Genomic DNA, 23252 nt, shown 5'->3' with positions numbered 1-23252 from the left:
GGTTGACTCTTCAGTTTTAATTCTTAGCCTGCCTATACTTCCTTATTTTAAGTCTTCCAAGAACATTACTCAGAAGGAGGAATTTTTTGCAAATCCAGATACCTGTCAAAATCTTGTTATACAATTTTCCTCATTCTAAATTTCCATTAGTCTTGTATCTAACTCCTGTTTGTATATTTGGCATTACTCCTTAAAGCCAAGTGACTAATTGGAGTCTCTGAGGATTGTTTTGGGTTTTTTTTTTTGTAGATTTCTTAACTATGTTTGATGGCCTAGTACTAATATTTTATGGCTTCCTGCCATAGGTGGCTGCAGCATGTTTTGCCTTAGACATACTGGCAAGAAACAACTGAAATTGGCATGTTTGGGCAATCACCGTCAACTTGATTTAGTCTCAGAGTTGACCTCTCTGTTTACCTTCCTGGAGGGACTAAGCGTTGGTGCCTACATTGGTTTAATTGTTAGAAATTGCCTATGAAGGGTAAAAGAAAGCTTTATTATGTTGTTACTGTTGGTTATGCAAGGAATTCTGCAAAAGTTAGGCAGGCAGTTTTCTTACTTAAAGAAAAATGTAAAAATAAGAAACTTCCCAGAATGAATGAGGAGCATCTATGCTTGAATCGGGAAAGCATGTTGTCCAGGTTAGTTCTCTATGGCAGAAATGAGACAGGACATGAAGACAGTCTGTGGTCTGGGAATACCTCAGAATGAATGCATCGTCCACTCTCATAAATTCCCTGTAAATTCTTACTGTTGTTGAGGCCCTGAGAATCTGTTTTTAGTGTTGCCCTAGCTCTATTTGGGGCTTCCCAGGTGACAGTAGTGGTAAAGAATCCTCCTGCCAATGCAGAAGACACAGGATACCCAGGTTCCATCCTTGGGTAGGGAAGAGCCCCTGGGTAGGAAAATGGCAACCCACTCCTGTATTCTTGCTTGGAAAATTACACTGGCGGGCTGTAGTTCAAGGGGTCACAAAGAATCAGACACAGCTGAGTGACTGAGCACTCAACAGCTCTGTTTGAGGAGCTTTTGTCCTTTGACATTTCACTACTTCCATACTTTACTATTGAGAATTTCCTGTTGAATCATACAATTTATCAGATTATGGCACTTATAAGACAGACTTCATGTTTTTAAAATGTCATGTATTAATTATGGGAAATTTGGAAAATAGATGTTTAAAGAAAGAAGTATCACACCTACTCAGGATGACCATTTTGGACATATGGGACATGCTTTATTTAGTCTTTATATTTATATGTGCATATTTTTAAAAAAAATTGAAATTAGGCCACCCCTGCTGTTTTATGTTTTTTCTTAATTTTTTTTCATATATCACCTTGCTATTTAACATTTTTTCTCAATTGACACCTTAAAAAACAGTATTTGAAAGGAAACTTTATATCATTATAATGTCCATGAAATCACAGGTTTAATATGCTAGGTTTTTTCTTCCTGCTGCTGCTACGTCGCTCCAGTCGTGTCCGACTCTGTGCGACCCCAGAGACGGCAGCCCACCTAACACACGTTAAAATACATAATTGTTAAAGTCATTTCTCTACTGTCTGAAATCATCCAGTGGCCTCTGCTTACTATACTTTAGGAGAAACAGGGGCTTTGGACTCAGACATCTTGGATTTGAATCCCACTTTGCCTCTAACTGGTGGTGTGTTTTTTCGGACAGGTGAGTTTACCTCTTTGGGCCTTAGTTTCTTCCTTGGCAGAATGGGGATATTGGAGAAGATGATCTGTTGGGTGTCTTCGGACTCTATTCTGTGATTCTGATATGGATTTTTTCCCTCTATTTCTGTTTAGGAAGTAGAGACATTTTCTAGGGATTGGTGTGCTGGCTTAGGATTTAAAGATCCTAATTCTATTGAACTCCACTGCTGTTAGTCGTCAGACTTTAGAGAAACCACTTTATTTCCCAGTGTTCTGGTTGTCTCTCTAGTTGTTGCTGCCACTTTAATTTCTGCTTCTCCTTTAGTGTAAAGTCTTCCAAACTGGGAGTCAAGGCTTTCTTCACTGAGGCAAACCAGTGCCTTACTCTTCATATCCTTAAAATGGGGATGATATTTCTGCCTTACTTACTTAATTGGATATGTGGAAAAATGAGATAATCAGTAGATGAGTGGAATAATTTTCAGGATAAAGATACTACATAAGAGCAGAGTAATAGCAGAAGTATTTCTCCTGTGGCTACTTCTTTGTAGTGAACAGCAAAATTCATGTGATACCATCTTCTCTCTCCACCCCTGCCTGCACTTGCCATTTGATTTTTTTTTCTCCCTAATTTCAGTTTAGTTCAGTCGCTCAGTCATGTCTGACTCTGCGACCCCATGGACTGCAGCATGCCAGGCTTCCCTGTAAACTGAGTAAACCCGGAGTTTACTCAAACTCATGTCCATTGAGTAGGTGATGCCATCCAACCATCTCATCCTCTGTCGTCCCCTTCTCCTCCCGCCTTCAATCTTTCCCAGCATCAGGGTCTTTTCCAATGATCCAGTGAGTCAGTTCTTCACATCAGGTGGCCAAAGTATTGGAGTTTCAGCTTCAGCATCAGTCCTTCCAATGAATATTCAAGACTGATCTCCTTTAGGATGGACTGACTGGATCCGCTTGCAGTCCAAGGGACTCTCAAGAGTCTTCTCCAACACCACAGTTCAAAAGCATCAGTTTTTCAGCGCTCAGCTTTCTTCACAGTCCAACTCTCACATCCATACATGACTATTGGAAAAACCATAGCTTTGACTAGACGGGCTTTGTTGGCAAAGTAATGTCTCTGCTTTTTAATATGCTATCTAGGTTGGTCATAACTTTCCTTCCACGGAGTAAGTATCTTTTAATTTCATGGTTGCAGTCACCATCTGCAGTGATTTTGGAGCCCAATAAATAAAGTCTGCCACTGTGTCCACTGTTTCCCCATCTATTTGCCATGAAATGATGGGATCAGATGCCATGATCTTAGTTTTCTTAATATTGAGTTTTAAGCCAACTTTTTCACTCTCCTCTTTCCCTTTCATCAAGAGACTCTTTAGTTCTTCGCTTTCTGCCATAAGGGTGGTGTCGTCTGCATATCTGAGGTTATTGATATTTCTCCCAGCAATCTTGATTCCAGTTTGTGCTTCATCCAGCCCAGCGTTTCTCATGATGTATTCTGCATATAAGTTAAATAAGCAGGGTGACAGTATATAGCCTTGACTTACTCCTTTCCCGTTTTGGAACCAGCTTGTGTTACATGTCCATTTCTAACTGCTGCTTCCTGACCTGCATACAGATTTCTCAAGAGACAGGTCAGGTGGTCTGACAGTCCCATCTTTGTAAGAATTTTCCACACTTTGTTGTGATCCACACTTTGTTGTTGACTTTGGCATAGTCAGTAAAGCAGAAATAGATGTTTTTCTGGAACTCTCTTGCTTTTGTGATAATCCAACGGATGTTGGCAATTTGATCTCTGGTTCCTCTGCCTTTTCTACATCCAGCTTGAACATCTGGAAGTTCACGGTTCACGTACTGTTAGTCTGGCTTGGAGAATTTTGAGCATTACTTTACTAGTGTGTGAGATGAGGGCAATTGTGCAGTAGTTTGAGCATTCTTTGGCATTGACTTTCTTTGGGATTGGAATGAAAACTGACCTTTTCCAGTGCTGTGGCCACTGCTGAGTTTTCCAAATTTGCTGGCATGTTGAGGGCAGCACTTTCACAGCATCATCTTTCAGGATTTGAAATAGCTCAACTGGAATTCCATCACCTCCACTAGCTTTGTTTGTAGTGATGCTTCCTAAGGCCTACTTGACTTTGAATTACAGGATGTCTGGCTCTAAGTGAGTGATCACACCATCATGATCATCTGGGTCATGAAAATCTTTTTTGTATAGTTCTGTGTATTCTTGCCACCTCTTCTTAATAACTTCTGCTTCTGTTAGGTTCATACAACTTCTGTCCTTTATTGTGCCCATCTTTGCATGAAATGTTCCCTTGGTATCTCTAATTTTCTTGAAGAGATCTCTAGTCTTTCCCATTCTGTTGTTTTCCTCTACTACTTTGCACTGATCACTGAGGAAGACTTTCTTACCTCTCCTTGCTATTCTTGGAACTCTGCATTCAAATGAGTATATCTTTCCTTTTCTCCTTTGCTTTTTGCTTGTCTTCTTTTCACAGCTATTTGTAAGGCCTCCTCAGACAGCCAGTTTGCCTTCTTTTTCTTGGGGATGGTCTTGATCCCTGTCTCCTGTACAGTGTCATGAACCTCTGTCCATAGTTCTTCAGGCACTCTATCAGATAAAATCCCTTGAATCTATTTGTCACTTCCACTGTATAATCTTAAGGGATTCGATTTAGGTCATATCTGAATGGTCTAGTGGTTTTCCCTACTTTCTTCAATTTAAGTCTGAATTTGGCAACAAGGAGTTCATGATCTGAGCCACAGTCAGCTCCTGGTCTTGTTTTTGCTGAGTGTGTAGAGTTTATCCATCTTTAGCTGCAAAGAATATAATCAATCTGATTTCGGTATTGATCATCTGGTGATGTCCATGTGTAGAGTCTTCTCTTGCATTGTTGGAAGAGTTCTCTAATTTAGGAACTGCCATTCGACCCCAGTTTTGTGACCTTGGACAAATCACCCAGTTTTAACTTCTCCATGGTCTAATTGCATGCAGCCTGCACTGAAGCCTGCACTCAGCCTGCAAAAATCAAGGTGCTGTCTTCTCTCAAAACATTGGGAGATATGTCTGACTTAAGCCTGTAGTCCTCTGGCTGAGTAGTGGCTTTCTTTTAAACAAGGTTGTGTAATCTCTCCTCTGCTATTTAATCTGGCAAGTTTTTCTCATTTGCTTTGCTGTGTGGCCCCTGTGTACTTAAGAGGCTGGACTGTATAGTGGTAAGGAGCACCATCTCTGGAGAAAGGTTACTTGGATTCAGATCCCAGCTCACAATTTTGGTTGCTTTGTACCTTCAGGTTACTTAGTTTTTCTGTAGTTTCATCTGGATAATAAGGATAATACCTGATTCATAGGGTTACTAAGAGGATTAGAAGATCCACTACATGTAAAACCCTTAGGATAGTCCCTCACCCAGAGTAAGTTTAACTGATGTTAGCTATTTTGTTTTAGTTCAAATAGCATAATAATTAGCTAACATATTAGCTAACATTTATCTACCTGTGTTATTTATCAGGCAGTAGGCCAAGCCCTTCACGCAGATTATTCCTAACGTGTGTTTGTCCCTCAGTCATGTCCAACTCTTTGCAATCCCATGGACTGTAGCCCGCCAGGCTCCTCTGTCCATGGGATTTGCCAGCAAGAATACTGGAATGGGTTGCCATTCCCTTCTCCAGAGGATCTTCCTGACCCAGGGATCAAGCACGTTGCAGGCAGATTCTTTACCATCTGAACCACCAGGGAAGTCCAGTAACACTGTAGACAATAGGTAGAGTTATTTTCTCAGTTTTGCAGATTAGAGGATATAATTCAGAGAGGTTACATAACCTGTGTGAAGGTACATAGGTGGGACAGTCAATCTCTGCCTTTTTTGAACTGGCCAGCTGACTCACAGAGACAGAAATGTGGAGACCGTAGAGCTGTTTTCATGCTCTAAACTGACGTATCCTCGGTTCATCAGCTCTCCTTATTAGCTTTTTGGGGTCAGAAATTTGGGCACAGCCGTTCTGCTCCCTCTACTGGCTAAAAAGCAGCCCAACAATTTCAGATGATGCTTCAGTTTGTATCCTTTGTATTTTTTGCCAACACATGGTTGAAAAGTGTTATCTTTATACAGGGCTCTTAATACCTTGCCTAAGGAAATGGGTCTGGGTGGGGGAGAATGTGCACCTTGCATCTTCTGACACTGACCTTGAGGGCAAGCAGAGGAAGCAGGCCCTGTCATAATGATAGTTTCTGCCTCAGTGATTCCAATCTCCTGTGGACTTGGGCTGCCATTATCATTTTAGGTATTAAGGACACATCATTTTAAATGATCCCAAGGCACTCTACAAATAACCATTCATGTTAAATCACCGAGTATTTATTTTGTAAAATTAAATCCAAAATGAGCATTAAAGATAAATCTGGGTGATAGGGGAAGATTCTTTGGTTGAGAATGGTTATGACTTTGAGTGCATAGGTGTAGTTATTGTTTCCTTTTTTGTTGAACTTTGTTTTTTTTTTTTTAATGCTACTGTAGTTCAAAGAGGTGGTGCTGCTGGCAGAGAGAAGTTGTGCTGCCTGTTCATATATTTTTTTTTAATTATTTATTTATTTTACTTTACAACATTGTATTGGTTTTGCCATACATTGACTTGAATCAGCCATGGGTGTACATGTGTTCCCCATCCTGAACCCCCCTCCCAACTCTTTCCCCATCCCATCCCTCTGGGTCATCCCAGTGCACCAGCCCCGAGCATCCTGCCTGTTCATTTCTTAGTGAAACACAGAGGTGCCCTCAGTTATATTTCTTTTCTATGGATATCTCAGCACATCCTGGAGAGTTTTATTTTCTTTTTCTATCACGAACATTAATATATATATATATATATAAAAATATATAGGGACATCCCTAGTGGTCCAGTGATTAAGTCTTCACCTTTCAATACAGGGGATGAAGTTTGATCCCTGATTGGGGAGCTAAGATCCCACATGCCCCCTGACCAAAAAACCAAAGCATAAAAAAGGATACAATATTGTAACAAATTCAATAAAGACTTTAAAAATTGTCCACATCAAAAAAAAAATCTTTATATATATTTTAAATTTTTTGGTAATGTGCAAGCACATACAAAAATGTAGTATATCCATCTATAACAATTAACATTTTATCACCTATTCACCTCCATTTTTTTCTGGAATATTTTAAAGGAACTTCCAGACATTCACCACTTAACCCCATTAGAGAATGCATCCTTAACTGATAAGAAGTATTTTTTCTTTTTTAACATAACCACAATACCATTACTATACCTAAAAGATATAACAATGTCATACAATATTTAAATAGGAAGAGAGAGAATGAATTTGACAGTGTGTTGGTTGGTTGTTAAATTTGCTTCTAATCTTAGTTTTTTAAAAAAGAAAATTTTACACATACATTTGAGGTCCCCTTTTACTGTTTGTGTTTATTCTTAAATAATATGGTGATGTTTTGCATATTTATATATACTTAATGCTTTCCTTTACATATCCGTCTGAAACCTGTTTTTATTACTTAAAATTAGGTTTTCAAAGTTTATTCATTTTGGTACATCTACCTAGCTCATTTTAAATGCTCTATAGTGGTTCCACTGAGCTTAGATTTCATTTGTATTTTCATCCTAATTGTTTTTATTGTTTATATATCGATGGATATTTATGTTATCTACTTTTTTTTTTTTTTTGCTATTATGAACAGTGAGGCAGTGGACATTCTTGTACGTTTCTTTGTGCCATTTTGAAAGAAGAGATCTATAACTTATATTTCTCTAATTACTATAGAGGTTGAGATCCTCTATAATATCTGTTTGCCATTTGATTTTCCTCTCCTGTGAGTTGTCATGTTTGCCTCTTTTCCTACAGGTTTTCAAAATTGATTTGTAGAATTCTTGTGTATTCTTCAAAATAAGCCATGATCAGTTTTGTGTGTTGCTACTAGAATCTTTATCATTTCAGGCAGTCCCTTCTTGGTCCCTGTCTCTGCTCCCTCTGTTCAACTCCAGTTAAGTTGATTTCTGTTTTAATTCCTGTGGTCCTTTGTTTTATTCTTACCTAGGGGGTTTTGAGTTGTGCTACCAAGGCAGAGAATCCCTTCAGTTGTCCATCAACTGGATTTGCTTTGTTGGTTATGGTTTGTTTTTCGTTGTGTAATGCAAACAAGCTAGAATAGTGGTTAAGAAAATGAGGACTATAGAGTCTTTTAACTATTTCCTTTTGAATCTTGAAAGTGAAAGTCGCTCAGTCCTATCCGGTTCCTTGTGACCCCGTGGATTATACAGTCCATGGAATTCTCCAGGCCAGAATACTGGAGTGGGTAGCTGTTCCCTTCTCCAGGGGATCTTCCCAACCCAGGGATCGAACCCAGGTCTCCCACATTGCAGGTGGATTCTTTACCAGCTGAACCACCAGGGAAGTCCTTTGAATCATGACTTAACCAACCACTTTATTTACTGTTGTTACCTTGGCAAATTACTTAACTCCTCCTGTAGTCGACTTTATAAAAGTCTCATAAAACCCATGAGAGTAGAGCTATTACGATTCTAGGTATGTATTTGATGAAACTCAGGCTCAGAGAGATTAGATTAGAAACATGAATATGTGGAAGAAACATGTGGGCCTCTTTATCTTTTAATATGCACTTTTGATAGAGAAGTGGGCACAGAAAAATATTTCTCTAAGATACAAAGTAGCAAAAACAGTGCCAAGTCCCTGACCTGTGGCCTCAAGTGGTGGGGGAAAACAGAGTAGAAACTATGTAGAACTAAAGTGCCGATGGCTTGTCCAAATCTATGAATAGGGAGGAAAACCCCTTTATGCCATTTTTCTTAAAGCAAACAAAACCCCAAACTTTATTTTCATGACTTTATAAGAGATATGGAATTTAAATAACCATCCTAGGCCAGCCTAGTTGAATTAGGCAAATCATAAACAAAGAACATCATGGGTCTTAGTTAAGGGATCATTCTGGTAGACAAATGAAATACTTTGGAAGAGGACACAACTTGATTTTGACCAACAATGGAAGGAAGAAGAATCCCAAGAAACAAAGGAACTCAAGGAATGAAGGCAGCTTCTTTCTAGAGGATGGAGAATAAGTTTGATTTGGCTACTATATTTTCTACTCTTTTTTTTTTTTAACTAAAAGAGGAAATATGTTTATGGCAAAATGTCAAGTAGTAAAGGAAGGTATAAAGTAATAATTAAAACATAATGATTTTCCTACAGTATATACCCAAAGAACAGAAAGTAGGGGCTTGAACAAATATTTATACATCCGTATGCTCTTAGCAATGCCAAGCACAATAGCCAAAAGGTGGAAACAATCTAAATATCTATAGATGGATGAATGAACTTTAAAAAAAAATATGGTATGTGTGTAATGAAATATTACTCAGCCTTACAAAGAATGAAATTCTGATATGTGCTACCATATGGATGAACCTTCAAGATGTTATGCTAAGTGAATAAGCCAGACACAAAGGGACAAATATTATATGATTCCATTTATATGGGAGTACCTAGAGTAATCAGATTCATAGAGGTAGAAAGTAAAATGATGGTTACTGAGCATTGGGAAGAGATATCATTTATTGGGTACAGAATTTTAGTTTGAGATGATGTAAAAGTTCTGGAGATGGATAATGGTGATGTTTGCACAACACTGCAAATATACTTAATGACACTGAATTGTGCACTCATAAATTATTAAAATTCTGCATTTTCTGTTATATATATTTTATCACAATGAAAAGTCTCCCAGCAGCTCTAGCCTAGAAGTGGTGTCCACTGAAAACAACTTCTTTTACAGTCATCTAGATATGCAAATACAAGCATAGACGTGCAAGCATAAGCATGTTAAGTCAGTGTCTACTCTTTGGGGCATTCACTTAGGTGCTAGAAATTCTGCAGTGAACAAAGCTGACAAGGTTCCTGCTGTCATGGAGCTTTTTAAAAATTTGTTTTACACAAAAGGATGTTGGTATGCATACTGTTCTACACTTCATGTTTTTCCCCTGACAGAGACCTTTAGTCATCTTTCTGTGTTAGTTCTTATAGACTTATTGATTCAGTGGTTGCATCTAGTGGTACACTCTTGTATGATTGTGATACAGTTTGTAGCTATTATATTGAATGGAGAAGAGGAGGCAGAAGTATAGAACTTACTATTTTTCTGCCCTGTTGTAAGTTACATTTTTATTAGGAATAGAATATAGGCTTATTATAAAGAGTCAAGCCATGCCAAATCTATAAAGTAAAAGTAAAAGCTTTCTAACATGTATTCTACCTCTCTTTTAATCCTACTCCCTGGAAGTAGTAAACCCTTTTAATAGTCTATTGTTCATCCTTTCAGACATGTATAATGCATTTGCAAAAATAAAGAATATGTAGAACATGTACCTTCTCATTCTCTAGGAGCTGGCCCATGCAGTAGAATATTGCTCTGTAGAGAGTTGTGCAGAGGAAAGAGCTGGACTGAGCTTCATGAGAGCCAAGTTCTGTCTTGATCCTGCTGCTGTGACAGGCATTTCCTCAGTTATCCTTTGTCTGGTGTCCCATAGTTAATGAGATCTCATCAAAGAGAGTGCTTTGGAAACTATTACGCTTTAAATTTTGGGAAAATTTCTTTAGAGTTCTTTGATTGCAAGCAGTAGAAAGCAACTCAGGTTCTGTTAGACCAGAAAAAAGTGGGGGAACATTAGTGGAAGAATTTTAGGTAGCAGATGAAGAAATGTGTAAATGACTGGGTCTCTGGAAATTCAGGAATTTCTGTGTGTCTGTTCCAAGATGTAATTCCTGGGGAAAAGTGAGGGACTTAGAGGCCACATGTCCACTGATGATTAATGGGGTAGAGTCCTGGGTTTATGTGCCTCATCAGAATCTCACGGAGGTGGGGAGATGCAGTTTTGAAAAGTATGGGATTCAGGCTGGCGAAATGGAGCGTCAGCCTTGAAACGCCAGCTGTTCTAACCCTAGGTTCTTGCTCCCCTCTCAAGGAGGAGATGATCGCCGGGTTCTACTATGGCACATGGAGCAAGCTATCCACTCCAGAGTTAAGCCCATACAGCTGAAAGGAGAGCATCATTCCAACATTTTTTGCCTGGCTTTCAACAGTGGGAACACCAAAGTATTCTCTGGAGGTGAGCAGAAGGGAGATTTCCCCTTGGGAAATTGACTGTGGCTGGGATTTCAGATAAAAGAGTGCTAAAATTACTCCTAATTTTCTTTCCTTTAGCCTATTGAGTTGTGGAAATATTGGTTTCCTATAGCTTGTCTTCTCTGTATGATAGCAGATTAGATACACATATCAGACTAATGTCTGTCTGTCCTTTCTCTCTTTTGCTCGTTTCTATCTTTTTCAGTAGAAAACTTCACATTGCAGTCTGGTACACAGACACATATTAGAAAGAGTACTTAATTTTACTATGTGTGACTCACTCTGATTTTTCTTTTTCTATTCTGTTTTGTTATTAAAGATTTTAAAGGTTGTGATTCCAATCGGTATTATGACCCATTAGTGGCTCCATGAAAACATGTTTTGTTCGGGTATAACTGGAATGGCTTGCCGGCAAGCCAGCCTCTTGATGGCATCCATTAATCACACTCCTGTCTGACCACTACATTTCTAGGTCTAACCTCTCTTCTGCTTGCATGGTAGCTCAGACGGTAAAGAGTCTTCCTGCAATGCAGGAGACCTGCATTCCGTTCCTTGGTTGCCCTGGAGAAGGGACTGGCAACCCACTCCAGTATTCTTGCCTGGAGAGTTCCATGGACAGAGGAACCTGGCAGGCTACAATCCATGGGATCACAAGGAGTCAGGCATGATTGAGCGACTAACACTTTCTCTTCTGCACTGCAGATTTCCCCACTGGATATCTACCTTGTGTTCCAAATGTAGTTTAAATGCAGCAGATCTAAAACTAAGATTTTAGTTCTTCTCACCTGCACAAATATTTCCTCTTGTTTCATGGATTCCTTCTCAGTTATCACCATTCAAGTAATTATCTAAATTTTTAGGTTTAACTTTTAAGGAACTGCTGACATTAAAGCATTTTCAATCTATAAAAATGACAATTTCATATGGTTCAATCTAATAGAAATCTCAAATTCAGTGTCAAACGTGCCTTTCTGTCATTTTTACATCTTGTAAGTCACCAGCTATTAATATTTTGAAAGCCTCATATTCATCCTTTAGTTTCTGTTCTGTTGCTGTACCTACTGCTCTGATTCAGGTTCTCATTTTTGGCCTAGACTACTGTAGTGTCCTTCTGTAATTTCTGCTATCAGTATCTCCTTACTCATTGGTTATACAAGTTTTCTTAAAAGATGATGAAGATGTGAATAGTAGCAAATATTTGTTGGGGGGGCCTAGTTCTAATCTGAATGCTTTAACACTTTTATCTTCACAATTACTATGAAGTAGACACAACTATTCCTATTTTGCTGAGACATGGAAAAGTTACAGATTCCAGGTCTCACGGATAATGAATGTTTTGTTTTTTAAAAAAAAAAAAACACTAGCTTGGAATAGTTGATTGATTTGCCAATAATCACTTACTCTTTTCCTGAAGAGCCATTGTTTTGTTTTTGTTTTTTTAATCATTCATTGGATAATGCATTTTGGAGATTGCTTTTTGTTATTTTTAGTTGCTATTATGTTTTTTAAAATTCTCTATAAGTATATTCTATCCTTCTTAATGATTTTTATAAACTTTCTTCTAATTAGCACTCTTAATTTTTATTAACACTGACTTTGTCCATTTGTTTTCCCTGAAATCTTTAACATACTGAATTGTAATATGAATGGGACCACTTTGCAGGAATTGTCAAATGTCTGCTTTTTCCCTTACAGGAAATGATGAGCAAGTTATCCTCCATGATGTTGAAAGGTAAATAGATTGTTGATATGTGAAAGTGATTAACTCTGTTTTTCATATGAAGAAAGGTAGATATCTCTTTAGACCAAAATAGTTCTTCTTTTTTTGAAGTAAATAGCATAAAATCAACTGTCTTTTGCTGAAAAAAAGATTTCAGTAATAGTTTTCAAATTAAATTTTGATTTATAAAAAGATATACAAAGTTGATATAAAATTATAGTTTTCTGGTGAAATTTTAAAGGGTGAGGTTAGAGAGGTTAGAAGGGAAGGAAACTCTTAACCCTCACAGTAATTTTATGAGGCAATGCTGTTATGATCTCAATTAGGAAACAGGCATGGAGATGTTAGGTAACTTAAGGTCAAGTGATGTTAGGATCTGAACTGAGGCAACCTGGCTTTGGGGCCAGGTATTTTCTCACATGCCAGACATCAGGAATTCCTCTTCTTCCCTTGCTGGCATCAGGGCTGCTTTATTGTTTTCCCTCACTTCTTGGAAATCCAGCATCACTCCCCAAGTCTGTACACAAGCAGATGCATTCTATAGTAAGTCAAAACATGAAACTCATATGTTGAGTCACTTTTTTTTGGCGGTCACTTGGTGGGGAGGAGTACAGTGGGGATCTTAGTTCCACAACCAGGGATTGAACCTGGGCCCTGGCAGTGAAAGCACCAAGTCCTGACCACTGGACTGCCAGGGAATTCCCTTGAGTCACTTTTAAATACGCTCAGTTAGTGCAAAAAACAGTCTTGTTGTGAGGTCTTGTCTCTTTAATAATACCTTTTTCTTTTAACCTGAAAGTTGAATACTACTTTTTACTTTTTAGTAAATGTAATATTCTTGGGGTTTAGCTGGGTTGATTTTCTCCTGGAAATGAAAAGAGCTTCATTCTAGGAACTAGAGGGCTGGGACTCTGCACTATTTTTGTTTGAATGTGTATGCCTATGTGCCTCTCTCTGTCTCTCAGCAGTGAGACCTTAGATGTGTTCGCTCATGAAGATGCGGTGTATGGCTTGTCAGTGAGCCCTGTGAATGACAACATTTTTGCCAGCTCCTCCGATGATGGCCGGGTTCTCATCTGGGACATCCGGGAATCTCCCCATGGAGGTAGGGCCCTGTGCACAAAGTAGTTGGACTGTGCTTCAAAGAGTTTGACGTCAGCTTCATTGAGGATCCAGTTTATGACTTGAGGAACCCGGGCGGAAGTGCTGCAGAGGGAGAGGAAACTCACACGGGGACATAACTGTGTTTCTGGAGGTTCTGTACTGCCCCCCAGTAGTCAGAAGTGAGGCTCCTTGGCCAGTGCTCTTCCAGCCACTTGTGACCCGCAGGCCTTTGCACGAGTGTAAACACCACAGTATCTTGTTGTGTAGTGGCCCCAAGGAACAGAAAGTGTGGAGCCTCGTTTGTGGAGGGTAGCCACAAGGGCCCTGGGTGCGTGGTGCTGAAATGCACATGTTCTGGGTTATTTAAGAGAATGGGGGTGTTGTGCACTTTGTTGCATTCTAGTTCCAGGGTTGTTGTTTTGCTGGAAGAACCACAGACCCTCACCTTAACTGTGTATAGAAACTTAAAATGATAGCAGATACACTCTGTTTAAGGGGGATTGTTTGGGTGAGTTCCTCTTCTGAATGTTTTCTTTGCATCTCTGAAATGTAAAATGAAGAATTTGTCTTGTTGACTTTCTCTGAAGTTCTTCAGGAAATTCACCTTTTCAGCTCATTTCCTGCAGAGAGATTTCAGTCACTCTGTCTTCAAAGGCCCTTTTCTCCAGCACAGCCTCAGTGCCGCCCACAGCCCCACTCTGGGTGCAGCTGTGTCAGCACCGTAGCTCTGTACCCGAGTTACCGTCCTGCCTGCCTTGTCTGGCGGGCTCTGAGTCTTTATTCTATATGTGGAGCATTTCATATGTTGGTCTGTGCTCACTGCTGAGGTTCAGGCTGTAGGAGAAGCTTATTCTCAGGGTCAGGAAGATAAGGTAGCCACAGCAGCATCTGTGATTGAATGTAATGGTTTACTTCCCGGATGGAATTCTCCTTTGTCTGAACTGCCTCCTGGCTGAGACGATGGAGCGCTCGCTGTGCCCTCTCCCCACACAGAGGCCTGTGACGCATCCTGTACGGAATCACAGACTGAGGAGTGCTTTCCTCCTGCCACCTCTAAACAACTTCCACAGGATTGAGTCCTCCCAGGCAGCAGAGTGGTTCCTTCCTCACCTGGAGCCAGCTAGTATATGCAAGAGGCTGCAGGGTTTCTAGGGGAAGTTGATATACATAGGAGCTGGCTGGATGCAAGAGAAGTTCAAGTATTAGATGTCTTTTTTTTTCTTTTTGAAGAATTCCAACATTGGGAATGAAATCTTAAAATTCTAGACTGAAGTCATTTTCTTTTCAATTTAGGGAGCAATATTACCAGAAGGAACAACTGCACTGTTATTTTAAGTCTATATAGTTACAAAACTTAATTTCTGAAGCTGATAAATTTGGACTAAGGTATAATAATCCTACCAGTAATTGAGTGTGAATTTTTTTTAGCTCATGAGGAATTCAGTTTTACTTACTGTGAAACAGCTTACCTTCCTGGTTACAATGACCATTTTTGTTTTATTACAGGATCTAAATAGGTGCTATGTGTATTTCTCAGTATTATAGCTTAAACTTTGTGCATATGTGTTTAAGTTGTTGTTTTTAGACTTTCTGTGTACAGAGGGTATGTGCCAGGACTCATGGGGACTTTGTGAGTAAGCATGCTGGTGGGATGATGTACTGCGTAGGGTTCCAGCCTCCGGGGGTAGTTGTTAAAGACTGTGCTCCTCTTTGCCTTCACAGTCCTCCTTGTCTACCTGCCATTGGCCCAGAAGTGCCTGAAGTGGACTGATCAGAATTTTTCTCTTCACAGAGCCCTTCTGCCTGGCCAACTATCCATCAGCCTTTCACAGTGTCATGTTTAACCCTGTGGAGCCCAGGTTATTGGCCACAGCCAATTCAAAGGAAGGAGTGGGACTCTGGGATATTCGAAAACCTCAGAGGTGAGCTCCTTTTATTTAGAAGGTGTTAACGCTTTTCCCTGCCTCAACTCTGAAGTATAATCAGCCAGCACGTGTTGTGGGAACCTGGTTGCCAGTTGATCTCAGTTGGATATCTCCTAACATATCCTGGTTTCTCTGAAACCAGGAGAACTCTATTCCCAAGGGGCAGGCAGTGTGAGATATCCACACTCCTTGCTAAGAAGGAATCATTAATTGTAATCTGGGCTCTAGACAGGATCAGTTCTAGGCAAACTTTGCAATGGGAAAGCCTTGCTTTAGCACTACCTTCTATCTTTAGGTCCACAGTTCTCCAGATGCATGGAAGGGGGATTATGGTGATTTATTAAACTCATTACTACTGAGCTGGGGATTTTTAACCCCAGACTGAAGGAGATATGAACTTCAGGAGAACTATGAACTCCCAAATTGCATGGAAATTATATTGTGTTCAACTAAGTGTGTTTTTGTGAGGAGGAAGTTTGGTTTTTGTTTTTTTTTTCTTTCAGTTTCTCAAAAGGACCAATGACTACAACAGTAAAGGTTAAGAGCTACCACTGCAGTGTTAGGGGATGTGTTCCCCTTGTGTTTGCACTATTAAAGAGTGCACTTAGGACAATTCTGAGCTGATGATTCAAATCACTTATGGGGGAATTTCAGACATCATTAAGAGAAATATGTGGATGGGGCAAGTAGGAACCTCTTTGATGTTCATTAAATCCCACGGGGGAGAGATGACCTTCTATGGCACCTATGACCTTTTATGGTATATAAAGCCAAACCTTGCTTTATGAAAGATTCACATGTATTCTAGCTCTTCTGAAAATTCCACATGGCAGTAACGTCCCACTTTAAGGTACTATTGCAGAAGCGTATCATACAGAGTAAACAAGGTTATGGTTTATTTCATGGGCCTCAGATGAAAGGGGCAATTAAGTACAGAGGATTATCTTCCTTGGTGATTTTTCAGTCCTAGCTAATTCCCTCCATGGGGCAGTCTGATGAGGTTGGAACTATGGGATCCCAGAAGGGGATCCCTGGTGTTGAGAGGGGATCCCTGAGGCTCTGTCAGGCAGCAGAGATTTCCCCTGCTCTCCGTTGCATGTGCACCTGGCTCTTCCTTCTCCATGTGATGGCAATGCATGTAGTGGCAGGACCCCTGTGGTGCCTTTGCACCGTGTGCTTAGGGAGGTCTGTCCTCTGCCACGAAGACAGTCTCCTGTGTTTAGCTTTAGCATTCTCTCCACCTTGCGCTCTTCATGAGCAACTGTTCTGCCTTGTCCATATCACAAAAGGCAGAATTTGGAATAACGATGCCAGCTTTCTCCCAGCCTGCTATCTCCTGTACTGAGAATGAATAGCTGGCAACTGGAGTGAGGCCTGAGCTATTCATCCCCAGTGGAAAGCTTGAGTAGCTTGTGATGTCAGCAGTGTCTTGAGAGAAGAGGGCGGTTGAATGTTAATGCTTCTCCCGAGTTTCCTCCACCAGCTTCCTACTGTGCATTGTATTTGGGCCCTCCTCCCCTTTCTACTTATCCTTTCACTAAACATGGCTTCTTTCTCTTTAAAAAAAAATTCTAGGTGAGATTTCTGCTATATTTTTATAGTAACACTACTAAATTTAGGGTCTGTATCCAGACAAACGTAAAGAAAAAGATAAAAAGAAGACCCTATCTCAAGCTGATCTTTGTTGCTTGTGTTTTTTAAATGCTTTGTGTCAGTACAGTTCTTCTCTTTGCTGGTCTCTAGTCACTTTCTCCAAAAATAACTACGGTGAATAGTTTTTTAGGTATCTGTCATGAACAAAGTTTAATGCATATAACTAGCATAAAGAATATATATCCTTAGAAGAATTTAAACTAAAAGGACCACATAATAATACCTTGTTTTCAGCTTCTTTTTTCGATTAATAATATGTCTTGCAGCTTTTTTCATATCAGCATGTAATGGATCTAGCATATTCTGTTGATGGCTACTTGGTATTCCATTCATGTGATATACCCAACAACCAGACTTCTTGTTTCCTGTTGGGCCATGATAAACTATGTTTCACTGACCCTGGTCACACATATTTGGCCTACCTTTGCAAAATATCTAGGTAATTACTGCATCAAACAAAGAATGGATGTTTTTACATCTTTTTAAAATAAAAATTGTCAAAATTTCCCACCGCCAAGAAAGGCTACACTGATTTACAAACCTGTCAACTGCACAAGATCACATAAATCTCATTAACATGTAGTCCTTCATTAATAGTCCTTCATTAGCACATAAACTGTTACAAGTCTTATGGGGGAAAGTACTATGTTCTAGTTTTGACTACTTCATTTATGTGTGAGGTTATGTGGTTTCTTTGGTAACCTGTAGTTTTCAAAGCCCATGTGGGAGAAGTCATCTAGTAAAGCTAATTGGCATTCTTGACTGGTTGCTTTCTTGGAGTAAAAGGGAGAGCACAATGCTGCAGAGACTAGGATGTTTTTACCTGTTTCTTTCATCTTTTCTAAGGTTCTATGTGATTTTATGGATACGAGGCAGAGAAAAGCTATGAAATATTCTTGGGGTCCTGTCCTCTAGTGTTTGGGGATTAAAGTGCAGATCTTTTCTGTTTGAACTTTGTCAGTACAAGTTGGTATGGGGAAAAAGAGACAGCCCTTTGTCTTTTCCATGTGGGATTAATTATGCTGTGTTGCAGTGGATGATTTGTCTCCTAACACAGCTGCCTAGAAACCCCAGCACCCAAATCTTGGGACACTTCTGAATCACCTGGAAGGACAAGCCTCAAACAGGAGAGATGATCTAGTTCAGGGGTACTTTAATGTCTAGGGAGAGATTTTCGAGAATTTGTGAACCCCTTATAATTGCAGGTCAAAAGATGTGTGCTTGTGTATCTGAGTGAGCACATATGGCATTTTTTTCTAGGAACGAGGAGAGCTTTTACCAGGTTCTCAGAGACCCTTGAATTCCAAGGGGATGAGTCGCTCAGCATTCTAAAGTTTCTTGATTTAGAGCCTATTGTGGTTCCTTAGCTGACTTCTCAGTAACTTTCAGCTTGTAGTAGCTTGGGTACATCTGTGTGTTCTGGGCCTAATTGAGTGGCCCACTGCTTCCTAGAAACAAATATATCTCCGTGGAACAATAAAGGGGTCTCACATTGAATACCTTTTCCTTCCTACCTTGCCATAGGGTTAGTTCCGTGTAGAATGGTTTTCCTGCCTTACCCCAAGCCTGAGCTGTGTCTTTCCACTTCAGCAGGTAGCCCATAAGAGTGTGGACAGGTTCATGTTTGTCCCACTGCTGCCCTGAAATAAGCTGATTAGAGGTCTGTAATTTAGAATAAAGTATCAGCTTTAGAAGGGACTTCAGTTATCTTCTGATCTGACTGTGACTTATTTTACAGATTTTAAATGGAGGCTTGAAGAGCTTGATGGTTTAGAGAGTAGGATCTGAAGTACATCCTGGATACAAAGCCAGGCAGTATACCTTAATAGCCATGGGATCTTGAGCATGTTACTTTACCTCTCAGTGCCTCATAATAATAAATAATAGCTAACATATATTAAACATGACTTGCTGGGGATAATGACAGTTATATGAATAATTCCTTATTTAATCCTATGACAGCCTTATTAAATCAATTCTGTTATTCCTATTTTAATGATAAAGAAGTCAGGGTTCATACAGAGAGGTGAAATAACGTGTGTATATGTATATTATTTCCTTCCCCCCTTTAAATCAATTAGGGACCCTGTATATCCTAGTTTTCTTTCATCTGTGCTTCCTTGATATAAAACTTTGTCAAAATTCATCTCAAATTTTTCTAATACAGACCTATCCAACTCTAAAGTCTGAGTCCTTTAGACTTTCTGCCTCACTTTTCACTGTCTTATGGCCCAGCCCCAGTTTGCACACTGACTTTCCAAGTTTTTTGCTCTCTTAACCCTGGAAATCAGAACATGCTATTAATTTTTCTTTGTAAAGTTTTAGAACAGAAGTTGTAAACTAGTTGCCCATAGGCCATATTCAACCCACAGGGATGTTTTCTTTGACCTACATGATGTATTAGTGTTTAGAAAATTACACAGAAAAAAATCAAAAATTTCTAATATTTCTTAAAAAAGTCAAAAGACCTGAAATCATTGGACCTTTATTCTCATGTGGCAACAGCCGAAGCTGAATCATGCACAGGTTCCTCTTAAAACCTGTAGTAAGTGTTACAGGTTCCACCACTCCTTCATGTCTTAACCCAGGTTGTTTCCTTTCACTTATATTACTTCCCTGACCCTGTTGTCTTTGGAATTTGAAGGTTTGCTTTGGGGATTTTAGTGCAAATGAGTGGACCCTGGGTAGGTAACTTGAATATAATGACTGGATAACAAAAAACTTCACATATAGAAGTATAATTGCAGGTTTGGATGAGGTTTCATTCATTTCATGTAAATTGTTTCTGCTGGAATCTTTTCACAACCATCCTCTCCTTTATCACTGCCAATGTCCCAGTTGTGATGACTTGCTTGGTCTATTGCAGTTTTCAGAACTGAGCTCCTTGAACATCCAAAGCATTAAGGAAAAGTGAAGTGTCCCCGGCTGTTACTCTCCTTGTCTCACCATTTTCATCGCCTGTTTTAGCTGTCTGCTCACTCACTACCTCTCTCCTTTCTTGTGTCTTTATAGTTTCTGTCAGTTTTTGTCAGGAACTATTAGTTCTGTGAGAGGTAACAATGTCTTGCTTTGACAAGGATAATAAAGAGAGTGGTTCTTTCCCACTCAGTAATAAAACTAGGGCAAGCCAGGAATTCCTGTAGACTTACTTCATAAGCTGGTGCTTTTACGTGTTGTGTAAATGGGCAATAAATGCAAATTCCTGCTGTCAAAAAGGACTTGCTTGCTCTTAGTAATTCACCTGGCTTTAGGGCCTAAATATCTGTTCTCTGGGCCTGTGCCAATCCTACTTCTGTTGAGACCAAATTAAGTGCAACTCTGTCTTCTGAACAGCCGGGCAGTCTCTGCCACATTACCTTTGAGGGCTGCTCATAGTGTTGTGGGAAAATAGAGCCCAAGAGTTCAGCTTCAAAGGCTGGAAAAAAAATCATTCATGCTCTGCTTTTTCTCTCTTCTCTCCCACTTACTCATCTTTACTTTTTATATGAACATATCCAGTTCTCAGGCAGATGTTCCATCAATTGAAACCCATGATAAAAGCTTGTTTTTTCCCTGAAACTGTATTCCTTCCTTAAGTTCTTTATTTTTATTAATGTCACCATCACTCTTGTAATGATACTGGCTGAAATCCCAGAGTCCCCTGTGCCTCTTCTGTTTCTTACCCCCTGTGCCATAACCAGCCTTGCTCTGTGTTAGTGCTGGCCACTTCTCTCAGTTCTTAAAGCCTCTGCCCTATTTCAGGCCCACATTAGTCTTCCCATAAGGGGCTGACTTCTAAGGTGTTGGCTGGATTCTTAACTTGCTCTTGCTTCTGGCACACAGCACGTGTCCTTAAACTTACTTCTGCCATTCCCCTACCCAGGAGCTCTAGAGGCTGCTTCTTATCTTTGTTTATGGCCATATTCCCCAGAACCAGTAATGTGGGATGCTCCAAGAAAAAAGATTTTTTTTTTGAATGATTGAATGGATGACCTAGTTTATGGACAAAATAAAAACTCGTTAAGCAAGCAGTCAACCCCTTCTCTGGTGCCAGTGTCCCTTTTCCCCTTGTAGCTTGTCTTCTACATACAAATACATGTAAAGGAGAATTTATCTTTTCTTTTCCTATTCAAATTCTAGTTACCCTTCAAGGTCCAAGATCAAATGGAAGCCCATCAGTGGAGACCTCCTTGCTGTATCTCCCTGTTACATTCTCTTAAAGCGTCCTTCCTTTTTTTAACTCGCTGTGTCCGCAGCACCTAGCCCAGTTTTGGCGCAGGGTACATGTTGAATGAATGAAGCTTTCCCTCACTTCTGGCAGAAAGGATCACTCTGTCCAGAGCCTCTGTAAAGTACTTAGGGTCTGTGTCATTCATGTTGCATGTCTTAGTGACGTGAAGTCGTTCAGTCATGTCCGATTCTCTTAGTCACCGTTTTTGCCATCATTGATTATCTTTACTATGACTATGTTTTATCTCCAGATAAAAGATTATGTCTTTTCTTTCTAGTGCTCAGGAATTGCTTCTCAGAAAGGAAGCTCTTGTCTTAATCTGTTCTATTACTTTGCATGTTTTTCTGTGGATTTTTAAAGACAGGGCCATGTTTTATATCTGTTGTCTAGTACAATGCTTTGAAGTTATGACCTTCAGTAAATAGTGAGTGAGTGCAGTGTTACACTCATCCCGAAATAATATGTATTTTCAAAACTAGCTCTCTGTAATGTTTTCATTAACTCCCTGATTGTAATAGCATAGATCAAAATGTCATCTGTAGAGAATAAACCCTTAGAGGAGGTTGTAAGGGTTCTTGCAGGGGTTTGAACGGTTGTCAGTTAGTTAAATTAGCGCTGTAAGGAAGTCAAGAATTCTGGCAAAGTTGCTTTCTAGTGTTTGGGCCACAAGGTGGAGCTCTAGAATCAGCTTCACTGCAAGAAGACACCAGGGTCCCATTATCCTAACCCAGTAATTCTCAAATTTCAGAGGGCATCAGAATCACCTGGGGAGGTTGTTAAAGTGCTGCTTCCTGGAGCCCAGACCCAGAGATTGAGTTGTCCATCCAGGGCCGACCCTGTGAATCTGCCATTTTTTAATACATATCCCAGGCGATTTGGCAACTTTGCTTATCCTGAAAGGTGGAAGCTGTGATTTTTCAGGCATCTGTGTTGAATTTGCTGCTGTGTTCATTTGGATCTAGGGCCTTCCGGCTTTAGGCCAGAGCTTCCGTGTGTCTATTCATTCTCACCAAACACAAATGTACGTTTTATAGCAAGAGGTTTAGCTTCAGACCAGAGCATCTGGGGAATGCCTGGTGAATGGATGGGAGTTGTGGAAGCATGTTCCTCTTCATATCCTCCCTTTAATACTTCCCAACTCCTCTTACTCAGGGGAAGGTGATACCACACCCCTAAATCCAGTAGACATTTTTACTTTAAAATCAAGTCTTGACTCTTCCATTTTAAAAAAACTTTTTATGTTTAAAAATTCTCTCTCTCACCGACACACTGAGAAATAGTAAAATAAACTCTGTTAAACCTGGCACCCAGCTTCAATAATTAACCCATGGACAATCTTATAGGTTTATTCTTCCACTGAGATGACTCCCATTTCTGTGTAACTTTGTATTATTTCCTCTGTAAATACTTTAGTATGCATCTCTGAAAGATATTCTTTTTTAAAAATTGAGATAAAATTCACATGATATAAAATTAACTATTTAAAATAGTTAAAATTAGCTATTTTAAAGTGAAAACTTTAGTGGCATTTAGTTCATTCACAGTGTTGTGCAACTACCACCTCTATCTAGTTCCAAAGCATTTTTATCATTCCAAAATAAAACCCATACCCATTAAGCAGTTTCTCCCCAGAATACTTCTCCCCTAGTTTTTGGCCACCACCAGTCTGCTTTCTGTATCTGTGGATTTACATGTTATGGCTCTGACCTTTAGTCTGTCTCTTTTATTTAGCATAAAGTTTTTGAGATTCATCCACATTGTAGCATGTATCAGTATAGTATTTCATTCCTCTTTATGGCTGAATA

At 39.6% G+C, this 23252-nt stretch overlaps 1 protein-coding gene across 3 annotated transcripts in view; it reads left to right on the top strand.

Moving 5' to 3' along the window:
• The window catches only part of DCAF5 (DDB1 and CUL4 associated factor 5), an 87631-nt gene that overhangs the window by 13487 nt on the left and 50892 nt on the right, over nt 1-23252 (top strand). For all 3 annotated transcript variants that reach the window (XM_065940538.1, XM_065940537.1, XM_065940539.1), the window contains exons 2-5: nt 10675-10818; nt 12531-12567; nt 13521-13660; nt 15452-15581. In XM_065940538.1, the coding sequence (XP_065796610.1) occupies nt 10707-10818; nt 12531-12567; nt 13521-13660; nt 15452-15581 (419 nt within the window). In that variant the 5' untranslated portion in view covers nt 10675-10706. The remainder of the gene's footprint in view (nt 1-10674; nt 10819-12530; nt 12568-13520; nt 13661-15451; nt 15582-23252) is intronic.

Source organism: Muntiacus reevesi, chromosome 7 (assembly GCF_963930625.1).
Source record: "Muntiacus reevesi chromosome 7, mMunRee1.1, whole genome shotgun sequence".
NCBI lineage: Eukaryota > Metazoa > Chordata > Mammalia > Artiodactyla > Cervidae > Muntiacus > Muntiacus reevesi.
Note: the sequence above shows the minus strand (reverse complement) of the source record. Positions and strands in the feature narration are given on the sequence as shown.